We start from the raw sequence: 19,725 nt of genomic DNA, 5'->3' as shown, positions 1-19,725 counted from the left end.
GCCCGATCCGGCTCGGGACGGGCTCCCCGTGGGCCGAGCGGGCCACGGCGGCGATGGGTGGTGGCGTCCACGTGGCAGCGCGCTAGTGGGCGCGGGCGGCGGCGGACGTTGTCCGGCCCGCTCCGGACACGTCCGGCGGCGGCGGTGGATGGATCTAAGGTTAGGGGGGAGAGTGGAACCGCGAATTTGAAGGAGGGGGTCTATATATAGGCATAGAGGGAGCTAGGAGAGTCCAAATGAGGTGCAGTTTTCGGCCACGCGATTGTGATCGAACGCCCTAGATGATGGGGGCAGAGTTAGGTGGGTTTTGGGCCAAATTGGAGGGGTGTTGGGCTGCAACACACACGAGGCCTTTTCGGTCCCTCGGTTAACCGTTGGAGTATCAAACGAAGTCCAAATGATACGAAACTTGACAGGCGGTCTACCGGTAGTAAACCAAGGCCGCTTGGCAAGTCTCGGTCCAATCCGGAAATGTTTAATCCCCACACACGAAAGAATGCTAGAAATGACCACCGGAGGAGAACGAAGCGCCGGAATGCAAAACGGACAACGGGGAAAATGCTCGAATGCATGAGATGAACACGTATGCAAATGCAATGCACATGATGACATGATATGAGATGCATGACAACGACAACAACACACGGAGACAAAAACCCGAACCCGAGGAAATAAATATAACTTAACACCGGAAACGGCAAGATTTGGAGTACAAATTGGGAAAGTTACATCCGGGGTGTTACACAACGCTTCTGGTCGGAAGCTGGTCGATCGCCTGGTCGGCAACCGGCACAACACCCTTGCCAGTGGGATTTCTGTTGGTTTTCGTACTATGCGCAATGAAAGTTTCCAAAAAAGGAGAGCTCTAAAAACAGCGTTCGGGGAGAATGTGATTTTTCGAGACCAGTATCACGGATGTTGGTTCACGCTTTATGGCATTTCAACGAGAAAACTAATCCAATCCCACAAAGGATTGTTCATGGAACTACTATCGAAATTATTCGGACCATATTTCCAAGTGTCATTCTTTTGTTCATTGCCATACCATCGTTTGCTCTGTTATACTCAATGGACGGGGTATTAGTAGATCCAACCATTACTATCAAAGCTATTGGACATCAATGGTATCTGAGTGCGCCTCTTAACAAGGGTGATTTAAGTGCAACAAAATGTACCGGTGGTTCGTGAAGCATCTGGCTTACCGGTCATCTCCCATTCCCGTCGTCGAGAGACTAAAAGAACTATAGCATGCCAAAAACGGGGAGTTGAGGTGGTTAGACCTATACCCCGAAATGCTCCCAGCATAGGAGCCTATGGTTCCATTCTTGTTATTGCTGGAGGTACACATACCTCTTCTTGGTGTGGTGGAGCGATATACGAAAAATAGATGCTAAGCCTGCAATGTCCGATAACGGGGCTTCAGTAGTGAATCTATCGGCACCACAGCAGTGGCATACAACTTTGGACCTAAGGGCAGGTCCCGTTACCTTTCGGAATGAGGGATCCCCGTTGGCAACAACCACGGTAGTAGTTGCGGAACTACTGGGCCAAGAGAGGACAACCTGTTGTTCCTGCTCCTCCTTCTTCGCTTCGGGGACGGAGGTCCTACGGTAGGTAAGAGCATGCACAAGCACTTGACCGAAGGGGACCAGCGCTTCTACTCCTCCACCGAGGAGCCGTTCTTGCGAGAAGCAAGGGATGTCGTGAACGGTGGGAGGTCAAAGAAAGAGAATTGACCTCTGAATACAGTGATCCTATGATCTAGATAGACTCCGTCCTTTTTTTAGATAAGGGTGACTCAAGAAATTGGGGGTGGGACCTGCTGGCATAATGCAGGCTGGAACGTGGGAATTCGAGGTCTCATGAACGAGTTTTTTTTCGTGGACAAACATACTTTCCGGTCTTTTTTATGGATCCTTTTAGATCTACGGGCCGGCCGTTCACATGAGCATAGGGAATGTATACTAGGGCTTTCGACTTGGCCCCTGGCGGGATAGGTGAGGAATCACTCTTGAGATCTGATCTATTGGGACCTACAACTTTGCCAAAGCTGACTAGCATCCCTTTCCATGGTGAACTGGCCGTCCCATACCTTCATTTTGTCTCATGTGTGTTGAACATTGTCTTCCTCGGTTCCAGCTTCACTGATGTAGGTAGGGCTGGGCAAGAAAGGGTCCCCTCTTGCCTATTAGTAAGCGGGCCTTCGATTCCACCGGGGTCTTACGGTCTCATAGAGGGGGGAGAACTACCTAACTAAACAAGAATAGTGCTCTTTATAAATAAGAGTATGCGTGGAGAGCTTTTTGCGAGGAAACTTGCAAGTCAAGTTTGGGGGGAGGCGGGCGTCGACTCAACCTTATGAGTATTCGGACTATAACAGTTCCAATGAACAGTCACTCACTTTTGACAGTTATACGATTCTAGAAGATGATCCAGAATTGGGTCAATCACGTTTATTAGAAGTTGACAATAGAGTGGTTGTACCAGCCAAAACTCATCTACGTATGATTGTAACACCCGCTGATGTACCTCATAGTTGGGCTGTACCTTCCTCAGGTGTCAAATGTGATGTTGTACCTGGTCGTTCAAATCTTACCTCCATCTCGGTACAACGAGAAGGAGTTTACTATGGTCAGTGCAGTGAGATTCGTGGAACTAATCATGCCTTTACGCCTATCATCGTAGAAGCAGTGACTTTGAAAGATTATGCGGATTGGGTATCCAATCAATTAATCCTCCAAACCAACTAAACCTGGGAAGCTGAAGCGGAAATGCAATTCTCGGGTGAGGGAAGGGGGAAGCTCTAGTAAGGCTTCGCTCGCTCGCTCAGAAAGCTCTAACGCTCGTTTACGAGTGGAGTGCATAAGCCCTTATTGAAGTAGGGTGAGGCCTTACTACATGAGCTCGTAAGTCAAGCACGGAACGAGCCTTGTCTACGAAGCTTCGCTTCATCATCTTGCTTGCTTCCGGCGAAGCTTAACACACTATAACATAGGCATGCATGATGGTATGGTAGGAAGACTCCTTTTAAGGCCGACCACTACATAGGAGCGATAGGAAGCCAAGCCGTCAAAAGGAAAGGCGAGCAGCCCTTATTGCAATAGCAAACGGCCTACTTATAGCCCTATTTATACCCTTTCTCGGGGACTTCAACGGGCCTTACAAGCTCAATAAATTGCAATTCTTCACCTTTTCCTCAGACAGTGGGAATACATTTTCTTACTTGATTGACATTGACAGATATGTGTACCACACGGAACAAGCAATATGTCATATGCTTGATGTACCAGCCAAGCCAGCTCTTTTTTTCTCAGTTCCCTTATCCTTAGCGCAAAAGTAAAAAGAAAATGAAAGAGAGTTTGTATTTGCAAATGAAAATGAATATGGATATAAATAAATTAGATAATCAATAAATAAGAATTGGAATAATAGAAAAAATCGCCTTCGCCCCTTATCTCTTCATCATCGTCGGTTCCGTCACTTGTGGTATTCGTTTAGAATCTTGTTGACCCTACTCGCTTACTCCTATTTTCCTTATTTCTTTTTCTACATAATTAATTAGAACTTTCTTGAAAGAATGTGGTTCTCTCTGGGGGGGGCGCACCCTCTCTTCCTTTTTGAGAAAGATGGGCTTGTTTTTTTCAATAAGTTCTATTGCTTTGACACATTTAGTATATAACATAATATATATAAGAAAAGTACTAAAGGCGAAGGGCATTCTATTGTACAGCTACTTTGGTATAGTTACAAAGGTAACCGGTAGGTGACTATTGAATCGACAGTAGTTACGAAAGGGGGAAATAGCTCAGTTGGTTAGAGTGCTGGTCTGTCACGCCAGAAGTCGCGGGTTCGAACCCCGTTTTCCCCGCCCGATCTTTCTTTCTTCCCGAGGTCATACCTCTGCCACTTTACCCTGAGTTTCACTAAGGCATATAACCCCATTCGGGTAAGAGGAGCAAGCAGTGGGGAACATCTATTTATATGCGTGTTAGCATCAACAACATCTTTTTGAAAGTAAATTACATCGATCCTCGGTGCTAGGTACTCAGGTAAGTAAATCCCGAGGATAGAACTAGAGCAAGTAAGCTCATCGCACTATCAAGTCAGTCAGGAACTAGTCTGCCAAGCTTAAGAAGAAGTGAAAAGTAAGCAAGTTGTCATCTAGTGAGGGCTAAAAGACACGGAGAACATCCCCCCTCTATTTGCCAATAGCTTCCGCCTTCCTCTCTTTCATTTCATGTCGGTTCAGCCGAGCCAATAGATTCCATAGGCGGGTCAGTTATAGCTGTAGTAGCCTTTGATTAGGTCCTTTCAATAGACTTTTCGTAGCTATAATTCGATAGACTTTCCATAGCTCAGTACTGCTGATCGTTGATGCCCGCAACTGTACTTACGGCTGTACTTGTGAAATGAGATAGAGCCGTCTCGCTATGACTCAAAGATGGTCAAAAAGCTAATAGATGGGCCACAAAAGGTAGAGGAGAGGGGGTAAGAAGAGTAGACTTACTACTGGATACAAGATAGGGTATACAGCTAAAAGGGTGAGATAGAGGAATGAAATGAGCCAGTGAAACGGTCCACTACCACAAGTATTGAGCTATAACCATAAAACTTGGGGAGTGCCTCAAGAAAATCCATTGGAATAGAAGACCCGGGTTGTAATGGAACAGACAAAGGTTGAAGAAGACCAACAAGAAGGGTGTGCTCACTCTTGTTGAGTTGACACACATTACAGTGAAGAACAAACTTGGAGGGAGAAAAAGAAACCAGAAGGGACCCATTGTTTCTGTGCAGGTCGAACAATGATGGAAAAGCATCCAGTATGTAGCCGACATATGCCAACAACCCAAATGCACATATGCTAGTTAAGTTGAAACTCCTAAATTAAAGCGCAAGCAACAAAACTACTTTTTTGAAGGCGCAGAGCGTTGAAGAAGAGCATAGCTCGATTAACACAACTAGGGGCAATATGGTTCATTTTCCTAGAACACCACAACAAATGTCCCTACCAGCTGTTGCCAGTGAAGCTGAAACCATGGCTACCCCTCAACAAGCCTCTAGCTCTTATCCTAGGCCTGAACCGCCTGAACCTCCAATTACCGTACCATTGGTACTGAATGTGACCACCACTCACACCTATTCCAGACCTTTAAACCCCTAACCACCTAGACCTCTAGTAGCAAAGCAACTAAAAGACCCAATCACAAAAATAACCCTCTCTATCCCCCTCAAAACCTTGGCACGAACACTTGTTTCCAGCCACCTATGGCCTTCCTCACAACTCAAAACATGATAATATTAGACCTAATCCTGCACCTCCACCACCACAACCAAGACCCAATTCAATACCAAATATCCCATTTTCCCAACCAATACTTTTGCCCTATGCTGGAAATTCCATGAAACCAGAAGTGCCAATATATACTTACCTTAACCAACCGCTTCCAACTCAACAGCATGACTCGTACCAATACCTGCAAGAACAAAGGCCGCAAAATCAATATCAATATGGGCAGCAGATACATCAACCTCCTAGAGTTTCTTTTCCAATATTTGAAGGGGCCAGGTCTTGGATACAAAAGTGTGAACATTACTTTTCGGTGTACCAAGTTACGGATTGGTACAAGGTAGAACTTTTGGCTATGCACCTTAGGGGGAGAGCTGAAAGCTGGTACAACAGTTTCTTAGTGAATAGGGGACAATTATCTTGGCAAGAGTGAATTCAAGAGATTGTAGAGAGGTTTGAGGTAAGAAATGTGGTTGGTGTAGTTGATGAGTTTAATCACTTGAGGCAAAGAGGAAGCCTAGAAGAGTACAAGTCACACACAATTGGCAGAATTGAGGGCTGCCACGTTGAGGTGCAATCCCTATTACGATGACAACCTTTTTCGAGAAAGTTTTCTTGGGGGTAAGGGTATTGTAAATAGAGATAGATGTTTCGTCCGGCTCTGAGAAACAATTCGGCAACCCCGCTCTTCCCTTTGCCTCTTCCACATCTATTTTTGAAACTTGATTCGGTTGAGTTTGAAGCAAGGATCTAATCAGATAACGCTTTGTTCTCCAATGAATGGAGGTGGAATAATTTCTTGAGATAGAGAAAGCTACATCTCGACTTTATTTAAACGAAAGAAAAAGGTTAGTCTTGCTCCTAGACTTCCAATTCCAAGTAGTAGTAATGGAAAGGAACATGTTTAGGAGAACTTTTTTATGTCTTTCTTATAGCGATCGCTGAAAGTCAGTCAATGCCCTGGCTTCAATGAATGAAGACCGATGGGCTACGAAGTGGAGATGATGTCGTCGTGTCATTGCTCATGATGTCTTCACCAGGATTTGACTTACCAATGTGAAAGGTACCGTGCCAGTGGTTCTATCATTTAGATAGAGAGTGATCTTTCCTTCTTGTCGAAGAAAGATATGACGTTGGGAAGGGAAAGGGAGTAGAAACGTTTTCGTAGCCTTGGGGCGAAGGGCTGAGAGTTCCGTGATCCAGTTCTTTGAGCATACATAGGTTGAGGATGGAACTCCTATAGCAATCGATGTGGAAAAAGGCAATAGCCGAGAATACAAAGCAGAAAAAGCGAGTGAGATCTTGACTTTCTATTATCATACAACATAGAAGTATTTAATCAAATCAGAAAGAGCCCTGGGATTTGACCAAAACGGCATAATTGAAAGATCTCGTCTCAGTCGCTCGCCTAAGAAAAGGTACCGGGTTGCTCCGTGATGACGAATAAGCAACCCAGCCCAATCCTTGCTTTCATAGGAAAAGGTGAATTTACTCGAATATTCGTTCAATGACTCAATATTTAGTAATCAAATCATGCGTTTGTTAGATCATTTAGTGAGAAATAAAACGAGAATAAAGAGAGAGTCCTCACCTCAATATCGACAACAATGACCTGGCAAGTGAAGTAAAGTAAAAGCAAAGTAGAGCCCGGTTGATGTCAAACGTTTTCAAATCTTACCCACCATATCCATTCATGCACGTTACTAGATGAAAAGTAAAAAGTAAAGCAATGATGGTTTTTATCAGAGCCACTTTACAACCGGTTTAGCAACTTCTTCATGCCCCTATGAACGAAATATTTGGAGTTTGACAACTCGTTGACGCCGGTTGATACTCGAATGAATATATCACCGGTAGATATTTGCTTTTCTAATGAGGTAGACACTTTTGCATGTTAAGGTTTCCACTTCAAACCATCCAGATTTACACTTCAATTTCTCGTTGTTGACACGGTTTACACTTGACTTCATTCAAACTGACACTTATGTATCTATCTAGGCAGGCGGGCACTTAACCAAACTCAGGTTGACACAAACTATACAAAAGTCTTAATTAGGGTGTTTTTTCCGATCAACCCGAAACTCCGAACAGAACCGACCCTGACTAGACCTTTTCCCAAGCAACTCCGAATACTGGAAAATCTGAATGAAATTCGATAAGAGAAATCAGAGCATGTTTCTAAATTTGTGATAACTACTTATTTATGAGTGAGAAATGCTTCATGCGAGCACCCTTGGCGGCCTGCTTTTGAGACAGGGAGGCCATGCTCGTATCTATGCTTTTCATCATTGGTCTGGTCTACTCGTACCCCACCCCACAAGGTACATCGTTGACTATCGTGCTTCTTATCTTGACGCTATACATCCAGTTCAGTCAGTCCCAGAGACTTATCCTTCAGAAAAAGGTAATCCACCCATATTGGACTTTTCTTCACCTGGCCTCGCGGATTCAATACCGAATTCTCTTCGCATACCGGCCTGCTAATTCCGGGATTAGCTGTTCTCAATGACTGGTGGATGCCTCTTTTCTACCTTAGAAATCGTTTTTTATGTACCTTCTCCCTCTCTACACCTTTTTTCTGCCTCGCCACCCAGAAAGACCTATAGAAGAAGGAAGAATTCAATCCGTATACTCCAAGCGCCATAACTATCGCACTTTCCAAGCAACCCTCTAATGAAGAAAGTGCAATTGAAACAATCAAGAACAGAAAAATAATTGGACTCCCTCGTCAATTGTTTGGATTGGAATTAGGCTCCTCTACTCTAGTCGTCCTCTTCTATTTCGGGCAGTAGCTCAGCCCGTTCCGGGCCTTCCTTTACTGAATCTATTAGTAGTTGCACTTTTCGACATATGCCTTTATTTAGCCATTGGTTGTAGGCATCCCCTTCTCTTCAAGGAATTTCTGCGCCCCGTTCCTGATCAAGTGTTGGAAAAACCGGAATATGATGCTTTCTACTTCAGCAGTAGGGTTGGCCTGAAGCCAGCCCATAGAATAGATACGGGCGTGTTCTACACAGGAGTTCTTGTAGAACATGTTCCAACCAAACCTCTTTCCCTTCGTCTCCGGTTTTCAATATGAACGAGTGTCATCCTCTTCTCCCATCGTTTGGATGGAATACCCACGTGGAGCTGACCTTCACTTTTCAGAGACAGGGGCAAGCCGATAATTTGTAGCCTCCCTGGTTGTTTTTTGGAAATTTCAGTAGAAGTGAAGCCCTGTAGGAGCTCCCTAAGGACTCTATCTAGGACCTTTTTGAGACCCTGGGTGACTCGCGTGGACTTATCCCCTCTCGGTAAGCCGAAGACCATATCGTCTGTGTAGCGTGCGTAATAGAAGACTACGGCCCCATCCTCTCGGACCATTACCCTTTCAAGCTTGGCATCCAATATATGGAGATAGCAGTGAATGAGGACAGGTTCAATCAGGCTTCCGAGCGGTATTCCTCGCTTCTGGCACGTGTAACTCTTACCTTTTCTATCTACGTGTGGTTTTCATGAAAGCCTATTTTATCAACCTATGGACTCCTTTCAATGATAGAGTCTTTGGAGCAAATTGGTTCAGGATTCTAAGGTTAGAAAAGAGTTACCACTCAAGGGAGGAACATGATATGTGGAAGGCTATCCTGGTGGCTCAAGACTGACCGGTATACCTGGACCAGTCTATATTGAGCCATATTCATCAATTCGTCAGGCAATTTGGCCTCACACAATGTATCCCTGTTCCACCAGACGCTTAATCAACCCTGGAACACAAGAGAACCCTTCTTATCGAAGAGAATTGCGTATTAAACAGATGAGAGAAATAGCCCTAAATATGTGCATCGAGTAAGTCATTACCTTCTATTCGATCTCCAGTATCGCTCATCAAGTACTTGATCAGATTCCTCTTTTTTCTTGCAATTGCAAAGTGGTGGAAAAAATTTGTATTTCGGTCACCATGTCGTAGCCAATTGGCTCTGCCCCGCTGGAGCCATGCTACTTCTTCTTGTTCAAACAGGTTCTCGAGCAGCAGTCAAATTGACTTCCCCTGCTTGAGCGTAATGCCCGCCCCTGGTGTGGTGGAAAAAGCCTCGTTTTCTATTCCTTTTAAAGCTGCTGATGCGAGCTACCGAACAAACAAGATTAGTACAATAAGCCACAACTATCACTAGCTTTCGTGATTGCTTCTTTCTACCTTTCTCACTCCGGTAATTGCTCCTTCTCCAAAATATCACTACGGACAAGATGAGCTAATAGAAAAAGTTAGGGCAACAGATGATAGCGACTCGCCAGACTCGAACTGGCATAGGCGGATCGGATCAAATGAAATTAGCCTTTCTTCCATCAACAGGAATCGCTTTGATTTCGCAGTTCAAGAGGATGGTGGGGGCAACCTCTCTACATCTGCGGGCCGGTAGGCCAGCCAACTAACTCTTCAAATGAAGAACTGATTACTCCACATCTATGAACCTATCATTCCCCGCCCTTGCCCATTATTTCTTTTTGTATCACGCTAGGACTTTGCCTCTTTTTTTGAGGAAAAATATGGAAGTAGAATCTCCTCTCTTTTAGAGGCGTCTTCCAAATCCAATTTAAGATCAATGAGATCTTTCAGAGAGCCGCTGCTCTTTCCATTAAATTCTAGGATCTCTTCGATCCTATGCGCAAAAGCAAGGTGTGAGCCCGCGACCCCTCGATCGCTCTCAGAGTCAATCGGCCCAAACCGGGTTATGAGCTCAACGAAAAAAAGTATTTTTAGAAATTGCCTGCAAAACCGTCTTGCGAGCGTTAGCGTCAGCGTCAGCGCCATCTCCCGATGGATATTTTTTGCGCATCTCCAATAGCGCCTTGGCCCTCTTTTCTTCTTCGTCTATTGGGGAAGAAGAAGAGGTGGAGTAGCAGGCGGATCTCATCCCTCCTGCGGACTTCCCTGTACTCAAAGTGACTCTGAGAGATTGCGCTTCTCTACTAATCGCATTCTGTTCAAGAATCACTGTTTTCATGATCGAATGACGAAATAGATATACGAACTGTATAGGATCATTCGCTGGGATGGGATAAGTGATTCTTTTATAGGATTCCCATGGGATCGTAGAATCAACTAAGGATGGAATAGGTATTTGTGATCGATCAGCTTCCAGTATGACCGAAGACTTTCTATCTGCATTCAGAATAACCACACAATCAGGTTGTTGGTTCAACGCAAAATTGATCTTCTTCTTTCTTGAACGGAATTTTTGTTATTTGCAAAAGATTTGGTCAAAAACGCCCCGATCTTCCATTGAGAATCATCGAAACAATGAGAATTCACATTTCTTAAATAGCTTCTTAAATAGCTCGCCATTTCTTCCGTTATCTCATAAATAAATAAATGATTGGTCTTGAAAAAGAAGGAACGGCCTTTTTGACGACTGGGAGATCCTATAAAATGAAGAGCATTTCGTAAACAAATCAGTGTCTTGTCTGAATCGAGAATAGCAATTCCATTTCTTGAACCACAGATATAGACTTTGAAATGGTGATCAGCTACCCGATGGCCGAGATGTGCATTCGTACAAAGTAATTTAGTACGGATTATCGAAAGCATTGTCATTTTGCGATTTGAGTTTCGGAGATACAGGTGGTAAGTTATGGGTAATGCAGGGGAACTTTAAGATGAGATAGAATACCTAATATGGGAGTGGTTTAAGTGAGAGAATAGCTCCCTTACTAAACCAACTGAGCTATTTGCCATGTTTTTGACAAATGACCTAACTTTGATGTGATGTGCCCGGCTAGCCCGGATCATTCTTAGAGCAGTCGAGGTTACCGGAATTACGGCCTTCCGTACAAGAACTGGCACTATTGTAACTCGCCATGGGCCTCCTGCCTTCTCGAAAGAAACTGGCTTTTGAAGAAATTACTCTATTTTACGCATTCAGTTGAAGCGGATTCAAAGAGCTCTATCGAGCAAGGAAGGAGTATACTATACTGTAGCTGGATAAGCTAGATACCAAAACTTTGATAAAGATTGAGGCAACCCATTTGAGGAAGAACCGGACGGACCCCTATGGAGATGGCATAAACAATCCTTTGACGAACTTTCTGGTTAACATAGAATCTATGAGTTTTTTCTTCTAATTACTACTACTAACATTATTCAATCTGGTATCCAAGAATTTATTAAGATCATCCCGCAAGCACTTGTACACATCTTGGATTTTACCGTCTTAAGATGGAAGAAGATTCGTTCTCCTACCCATTTCTAAGTTAAGCAAGAGATAACTCATAATTTGATATGCACTCGCACTCGCATCTTGGGTCACTAGAACCTAATGATAATTACTCACTCCTTCATCCTGAGAAAGGATCTTGGCTATGAAAAAATGGATCACTAGCTTGCGCAGCAAATTGAATGAAACTTTCGTCCGAAGTAAACATTTCAGTCTGGTGTTCGTTATACCATTTAAGGGCATCATCTAAGTTCGAGAATTTTGGATACTTAAAGGCTATAGCACATGCTAAGTGTTGACTGAGATTCTTTTTTCCGACAGGTGGTTTTGTGCTGGAGGTTGAGGATGATCGGCCGAAAAGAGTAATAAACTTTTTGACAAATCACGCTCATGAAAATGCAATACACCTGAACGGTAGATTCTACCACGGAAGTCCATGAATGCTGGCAAATAGAATTGATAACCTTCGTATGCTGACGCAAGTCTTATTCAAAAATCTTCATAACTAGCCTGCTGCACCTATTTTAATAATTTATTTAACAGTATGTTATAGCTACAAGCATTATTAATACCTTTGACGTTATTGAAGTAGCACTCCCTCAATATGTCTGAGGCTTCTGTCGGATTCACGCGAGCTAGAGAATTTGGTAAAAGAAGCCCACACTCAACTAAACATTGACGATTCTTTTCCAGAAATCTCAAGAGCCTTTTGTTTATTTCAAATGCTTGAGGCTGAAGCCCATTCAAAATATCACACATCTGCTTGTATTCTTTTTTATGTAACTTTATATAGAAGTGGTTTAAGTCATGGGAAGTTAATAGCCGAAATTGATTCTAGATATCCCCCGTGGGTTTGCATAGTAATCTCCTATCAGATCCGATAATGTATCAGGATCAGACCCCCTCTCTGCTGGTTGCCAATCCAAGGGTTTGCAAAGCATCGGAAGATTGAGTTTGATAGGGAGCAGATTTATGTTCAAATTGCACAGAACATAACAAGAATTCTCTATATACCCTTGACCTTTCTTAAGAACCAGCACTGGATCTTCTTTTGTTACTCCCCTATCTATTGATATATGTAGAACATTTCTTTCAATCATGAATTGGAGCAAGTATTTCCCGATATCATAATGACACTGATTTTTTTCTTTTTCTCTTTTTTGCTAGCACCTTTGGGCTGAACAACATCCTTAACTAATTCTACCTTACTAGTGAGTACTGCTTCCACCTTACCACTACCTGGTGCTTTGTATTGTAGAAACCTTGCTTGTTCTAGTACAGTTGAATTAAGTTGATCGATAAATCTAGCTACCTTAACTGCGGATGATTCCTGAAGAGTGTTGAATACCAAGCCTAGTACATGAATCATGATAGCCTCAAGCGTATAGATACCAAACATCTTAAGCATAGGTAAGCTACTTGGTAGGCAACCCTTTAGATATTGCTGAGCGTTAGGCTGATCTTTATTAATCAAGAACTTTACTATGTTAGGAGTTACTTTAAATAGATTATCCTCATCGAACTTCATTGTGCAATTTGCAATTTGATTCTGTAAATCTATTAATTCAGTATCAGAAAACACACCATTTTGATTCTTCTTTTCATTAATCAACAACTTTCTAACATCATCCTGATAAATATCAACATTAGAAGTCTTTTTCGTTTTGTCAATATCCAACAGCTTAGCGTAGTAATCGTTCCAGAACTCCTTAATAATGCGTGCATTTTGCAAAGATTTCTTATTCTCAATGCTATCATCATATGTCTCGGAACAATAAAATAGAACCTGCATACTTTTATTTGTTACCCTTACTAAACCGCAGTAAGGATACGAATATGACTGAAATAAACTACTAGAATCTAAATATAAGGAAAGGATCAGAGTAAGTACTAATGCTCTGTATAATACTTTTCCACGGGCGATGGTTTAGCGGATTCGGAATTGTAACCAAGCATCCTGGGTTCTATACCCGATTCAACACTAGAGCATGCAGCCGATCCTGGATACATAACTATATAAAGTGTGCAGTTTTGGTTCTTTATTTGTAGCCAGTCTTTCACTTCTGCCTCTCCACTCCCATGCCATTCTTGGTCGGACCAACCCAACCGGCGATTTCTGACAAGTCTTTCTTCTTAGAGCAAGAAGCGGAACCAAAATAAAGCTTTCTTTATTTTCATTTATGGATAACCAATCCATTTTCCAATATAGTTGGGAGATTTTACCCAAGAAATGGGTACATAAAATGAAAAGATCGGAACATGGGAATAGATCTTATACCAATACTGACTACCCATTTCCATTGTTGTGCTTTCTAAAATGGCATACCTATACAAGGGTTCAAGTTTCGATCGATATTTGCGGAGTGGATCATCCCTCTCAAAAACGAAGATTTGAAGTTGTCCATAATTTACTGAGTACTCGGTATAACTCACGCATTCATGTACAAACAAGTGCAGACGAAGTAACACAAATATCTCCGGTAGTCAGTCTATTTCCATCAGCCGGCCGGTAGGAGCAAGAAGTATGGGATATGTTTGGTGTTTCTTCCATCAATCATCCGGATTTACGCCGTATATCAACAGATTATGGTTTCGAGGGTCATCCATTACGAAAAGACTTTCCTCTGAGTGGATATGTGGAAGTACGCTATGATGATCCAGGGAAACGTGTGGTTTCTGAACCCATTGAGATGACCCAAGAATTTCGCTATTTCGATTTTGCTAGTCCTTGGGAACAGCGTAGCGACGGATAATTCCGAATCTACATAGGTCTAGTCCAGGGGACAAATCAATAGGAAATGCTATTTGCTTCTTAAGAAGAAGAACTTTTTTGAAATGAAAGAGTTTCCACGGGCGTCGGATATCATTTCTTCAAATAAGGAAGAAGTGTTATCGAAGGATTTCCTTCCATTCTTCCTAGTATGCGGAAGCCTAGGAGGGCCAACCGAGCGAAGCTCTTTTTTTTGCCGTGCCGTGAAGTGCAATTTTCTCGTATGCGTTTTAGAGAGGTTGTCAAAAAAAGACGATCTATAGAGATTCCCCATCTATATCCAATCGAGAATAGAAGCGAGTCGCTTCCGGCATCGGCTTGTAGTCTCTGCAGTCGGCACACACACACGCCCGCCATCATGCCTCCTTGGTTCGGGACGAAGCCAAGCGAGACATACGATAGACGAAGGAAGCGCCCACCCAGCAGGAGGGCTAAAACCTGTAGTTTTGAAGTTGCAAACTCCAGCTTCGAAGATGGAGTGCTTTAGCCCTTTTTTTAAGCAAGAATCACTGTCTTGAGCGCCTTGCGCGCTCAAGAACAAGCAAGGGATGAGCGCTTTGTTGCTAAAGCGGATACGTTTTCTTGCTGGGGAAGGCTAGTTTGATCGAGGATTAGAGAGGAGGGAGAGGTGGAATAAAAAGCTCGGGATGGATTTTGGAGTCTTTGTGCGAGCCGTATGCGGTGAGAGTCGCACGTATGGTAAGGAGGGGGGGTTCGCGTCTATACGTGTAGTGTGGTGGTTGGGCCTACCCACCCTATTTGTTCCATGATCTATGGGTCTACTGGAGCTACCCAGTTCGATCAATTAGCCAAGATTTTGACCGGATACGAAATCACTGGTGCTCGATCTAGTGGTATTTTTATGGGGATTCTTTTTATCGCTGTAGGATTCCTATTCAAGATTACTGCAGTTCCTTTTCGGGCGGCTGTAGGACGGACGGCCCCCTATAGGTAGTAGGGTAGGGTGGGTGGTACCGCTCAGATAGCGGCTAATCCTCCTAACTGCGCACGGGCCGGGCTTAGAGCGCGTGAAACTCATCACTACCTCGTAAGGGCGTTGAGACCATAGCATGTTACACAAAAGCGCCGCTTTCTCAGGAGTGTTGTCACACAGCTGCCCGACTAGAAGAGCTACTCGCTCTGTAGTGTTGTCACACAAGATAAGCACGCCGCCCGCCTACTGGCCGGGCGAATCGAAGTTATCTTCCGGTCAACTGTCCACCCAGTCAAGTGCAAAAAACACAGTGGAATCACGCAACGCACGCTGCTGGTGTGCTTCCTGCCCACGAGGAAAGAAGAGCGACAAGGTTCAGATTTGACTGTTTGCAGCATGGGAGCTGATTACCCAAAAAATCCCTGGGAAAAAAGAAAAGATATCTCAGTAACGAAAACCATAGGAGGCTATATTGGCGAGATCCAAGGGTTTACAGCAGCCCAAAAGAAAAACCGCCTGGAAGTCCGAGGACCTTTAGTACCGTATCGAACCAGGAGCCTTCGCGCTAAGCGATGACCGCCCTTATCCCTTTCCTTTTTCCATTCAGCCTACTTCTTAGCTTTGTTCCGTCAGTCTAAGGCAAAGCTTAAGTGGTTTGCCTACCTTACCCACTTGATGAAAGGGAACGAACTTCGTTTCCTTGGCGGCTTTATGGATGGATTCAGTCAGAAAAAACTCCTTCCTTTTGAAAAAAGTGACGCTTTGCGTCTTCGCTTCCGAGGGTTAGGGTATAGGCCGTTTCGAGCAAGCTTTCACTTTTTCTCCCGGCTTTCTACAACTTTCGCTTTAGCTTCCAAAGGTGACCCAATGACCTTTCCGGAATTGGAAGTATTTGTCGCCCTACCCTAAGAAAGAAGTCACTATAAAACTGCTTGCCCTCCAGAAGTACCAAAGGTGCACGGAGCCCGGTGAAAATGAATATGTGTGCTACTGAAAGAAGCCTGCCTATTGACTAATATTCGTCTTTAGAATGAAAGTAGCTATGAAGCCCAATCTACTGTCGATTCAAAAGGGGGCATAGTCATATGGGTGGGGTGTTTGTGGGGAGCTGCCTTGGATATGAGGAATTCCTCCAATCTAAAAAAAAAGAACAAAGAAAAAGTCCGCGACGAAGAACTTTATTTTCTATCAATAGATAGGAATGAGTGTTCGTTATAGGGGATAGGATCCATCTGCTCTCTCTCTCTCTATTTTCTTTGATGCAATTTAGAGAGAAAGAGCAGTGCGAATTAGAAAAAAAGAGAATCGGGAGATGATTCCAAAATAGATACATAGACATCTAAAGTAAAGGGATGTATATATTATTCCTATATATATCATCTATCTATGAAAAAAGTAAACAGAGTTCGTTTTTGGGTTCCCCGAAGCCTCGAATGGATTGGATTGTTTCTGCTTCTGCTAACGAAATGAAGGCCTCGCCCCTTCCGAATGCTTCTCCGATCCTGAAGTTCTCGCGAAGAGAATAAGATGCAGCTCCCCCTCCCTCTGTCTTTTTCCGCTTTGCTAATCTTCCCCTCTAACGCGGGCCGGGCTTAGGCGGGCGCGAGAGGAAGAAAGAAAGTCGAAGAGCGTCTTCTCCTTTGTCCTTTTTTCAGTGCAACACAGGAAAGCACCCTCTTTTTGTAATCCCTGCAGCTTCCCAGAGGCTTGCTTTTTTACTGAACGCATGGCGTAGCTAGGACCCCTCCAATCATGTTTGAGCCTATGTTCACCCGGGGCCAAAAAAGGAGAATTCCGGAATGCCTGCCGACGTTCAGATAAGGTGCATATCCCTTACCACTAATGGAAAGGCTCGACGAAGGGGGGATATTAGCTGGGTAAGGAAAACGCTTTCGGAGATTGAGATGTCGATTTGTTTTTCATCGAAAAGGAAGAAGGCCGAGGGGATAGCAGCCTTCCTTCGGGCTTTGCCTGCCGACGTTCTAATAAAGAATTCCGGCTCGGCCCGGGAAAGCGCTTGCAACAACATAAAGAAAGGGGTCCATGTAGCTGCTGCACCCGCCCACTAAGCAGCAGGTTCGGCATCTACTACAAAAGAGAGAATCCACTTCAGATAACCACGTCTCTGCTAGGCAGCGTGTGGAATGGCCGAGAGCGGACCAAATGGATATATAATCCAAGTCGAGAGTGGAGTTACGTGAACAGCCATCTGATGGAAAACAACTTTCACGTTCTGTTCAGAGAGCACTTTTTCGTTGAGAATAAGTCCTTCCCTTTTGTGTGAATTCCCCAGCGGCGAATTAACAACTTGTGGGGCCCTATCTATTCAATCTCTCGAGCCCCAAGAAAACCCCCCTCTCCCTCGGACTCAATCTCTCTTTTGACTCTATATATGTGGGCACCTGATATCTATGAGGGTTCACCCACCCTGGTGACTGCATTCCTTTCTATTGCGCCTAAAATCTCTATTTCTGCAAATATGTCACGTGTTTCTATTGTTGCTTCCTATGGGGGTACATTACAACAAATCTTCTTTTTCTGCAGCATTGCTTCTATGATCTTAGGAGCACTGGCCGCCATGGCCCAAACGAAAGTCAAAAGACCTCTAGCTCATAGTTCGATTGGACATGTAGATTATATTCGTACTGGTTTCTCATGTGGAACCATAGAAGGAATTCAATCACTACTAATTGGTATATTTATTTATGCATCAATGACGATAGATGCATTCGCCATAGTTCTAGCATTACGGCAAACCCGTGTCAAATATATAGCGGATTTGGGCGCTCTAGCCAAAACGATCCTATTTTCGCTATGACCTTCTCCATTACAATGTTCTCATACACAGGAATACCCCCGTTAGCCGGCTTTTGTAGCAAATTCTATTTGTTCTTCGCCGCTTTGGGTTGTGGGGCTTACTTCCTAGCCCTAGTGGGAGTAGTGACTAGCGTTATAGGTCGTTGGGCGGCCGGAAGGTTGCCATGAGTAAGGTTGGGAGACCGAAGGCAGTTTTCCATGCACCGGACACGTAGCTTACCGAATCAGTTGCAACACAGATGGGAAAGCATGCTACGAAAGACAGGGTCGAGTCTGATACATCAACCGTCGACTCCATATCCTTGTACGAGTCCATAATCACTACACGAGATGAACCTGGGTTTGGTGAATGGAAGTTGGCCTTAGGTGTATTAGGACTCCCAGTTACTGCGCGCGATCGTATACTGAGGTGCTCCCTGTCGGTTGTTGGAACGACGCGAGCCGGGTCGGGCCTCGATTCCTTTCAAAAAGATGAAGGGACAGAGGTGACTAATTCCCCATCTCATTTGGGGCGGAAAACGAATCGACATCTCGATGTGATACAGCCCTTTCCATTTTCGTTGGGAAAGAACGGCGAAGTCCATCCGAACCCTCCAATGAAGAAATAAGAGGAGAGCAAAGCGCCAATGGCGCGCGAAGTGCATGCGGAAGGGGCACGGAGAAATAAAGAAGTGTGGGGGAGAAGCAGCCGAGCTCATTCCCTTCGCTTCCTGGGCCCAAAGCAGTGCTTTGTTTCCTGGCCAAATCAAGGATTTGGGGCTGATTGCAAAAGATATCTGAATAGAAAGATAGATCCATCCATCTATCCAGATATCTAAAAAAGAATCGATTTCGATTTCATGAAACCTTTGATTCAAAGAACCGCGCTTAGCCCCCCCGCTCATGAAACGGCTCTGCTGCAATGGATGGCAGAGGGTCCGTAGTACCTGAAGCACTGGAGTGATCCAGTAGCCCGGAAGGGGCCTAGAAGTGCCTACTACTACACCACACTACACTTGGCTCTACACATTTACAGAGCTTACCCCTGTACAGTGTCTGGAAGAACGTTGGGGGCTTCAATCGTCGACTCGTTATCCCCATCTCAGCCCAGGCTAACGGAGCCTGACTTATTCAGGGGAGAGAGTGGAGCCTATCGAAGCACTCTTGAGAGTAAGATCCTTGGCTCCTCTTCATTCTCTACAGGGGTCTCTGCCCACATGGAAGCGGGGCAGAGATGGATAAGATCAAACACGGGAATAAGAAGCATTTGAAATGCCTTTTTGATCATTTTGATAGAGGGGGATGGATAAAGTGGGCAAAACAGACTCACATTTTTCAATCGAAAAGATGGGTTCCTTTTTCGTCTCGACAAAGAAAGAATCATCTTGAAAATGCTCCTAACCCCTTCGTAGGGCCATGTATAGTAAGTGATCCGAACCTGCCCGGAGCGAGCCCCCCTTAGAGGCAAGTGAAGTTGGTGATCCGTATGATGGGCAATTATCTCCTGCGGTTCGGAGAGGACTCAGCTGTTAGTTAGTACCCCCTTGGTTTCAGGGTGGACCCTTTCACTCTATTTTATTATATACGCTTAGCAAAAAGAATGTTTTTTGATAGACCTAGGACATGGATTCTATATGAACCAATGGATCGTGACAAGTCGTTACTACTAGTAATGACTTCCTCTTTCATTACTTCATCCTTTCCATATCCCTCTCCCTTGTTCGATCTTACTCATCAAATGGCACTC

General features: G+C 44.2%; 1 protein-coding gene, 1 non-coding gene and 3 pseudogenes across 2 annotated transcripts in view; 4 read left to right on the top strand and 1 right to left on the bottom strand.

Annotated features, from left to right (window-relative positions):
* LOC119283495 (cytochrome c oxidase subunit 2-like) overlaps positions 1–2,750 on the top strand; it is a 7,158-nt gene extending 4,408 nt beyond the window's left edge. The window contains exons 2-3 of the mRNA XM_037563021.1: positions 847–1,133; positions 2,357–2,750. Of these exons, the coding sequence (XP_037418918.1) occupies positions 847–1,133; positions 2,357–2,750 (681 nt within the window). The remainder of the gene's footprint in view (positions 1–846; positions 1,134–2,356) is intronic.
* A 1,044-nt stretch (positions 2,751–3,794) lies between these two features.
* TRNAD-GUC lies at positions 3,795–3,868 on the top strand. The gene has a single exon. It is a non-coding gene; the product is annotated as a tRNA-Asp (tRNA).
* A 5,770-nt stretch (positions 3,869–9,638) lies between these two features.
* Positions 9,639–10,859, bottom strand: LOC119288871 (annotated as a pseudogene).
* A 2,512-nt stretch (positions 10,860–13,371) lies between these two features.
* LOC119288870 lies at positions 13,372–14,285 on the top strand (annotated as a pseudogene).
* A 3,150-nt stretch (positions 14,286–17,435) lies between these two features.
* Positions 17,436–18,214, top strand: LOC119285750 (annotated as a pseudogene).
* Positions 18,215–19,725: the final 1,511 nt, after the last annotated feature.

Source organism: Triticum dicoccoides, chromosome 4A (assembly GCF_002162155.2).
Source record: "Triticum dicoccoides isolate Atlit2015 ecotype Zavitan chromosome 4A, WEW_v2.0, whole genome shotgun sequence".
NCBI lineage: Eukaryota > Viridiplantae > Streptophyta > Magnoliopsida > Poales > Poaceae > Triticum > Triticum dicoccoides.
This window is presented reverse-complemented; position numbering and strand designations above follow the sequence as displayed.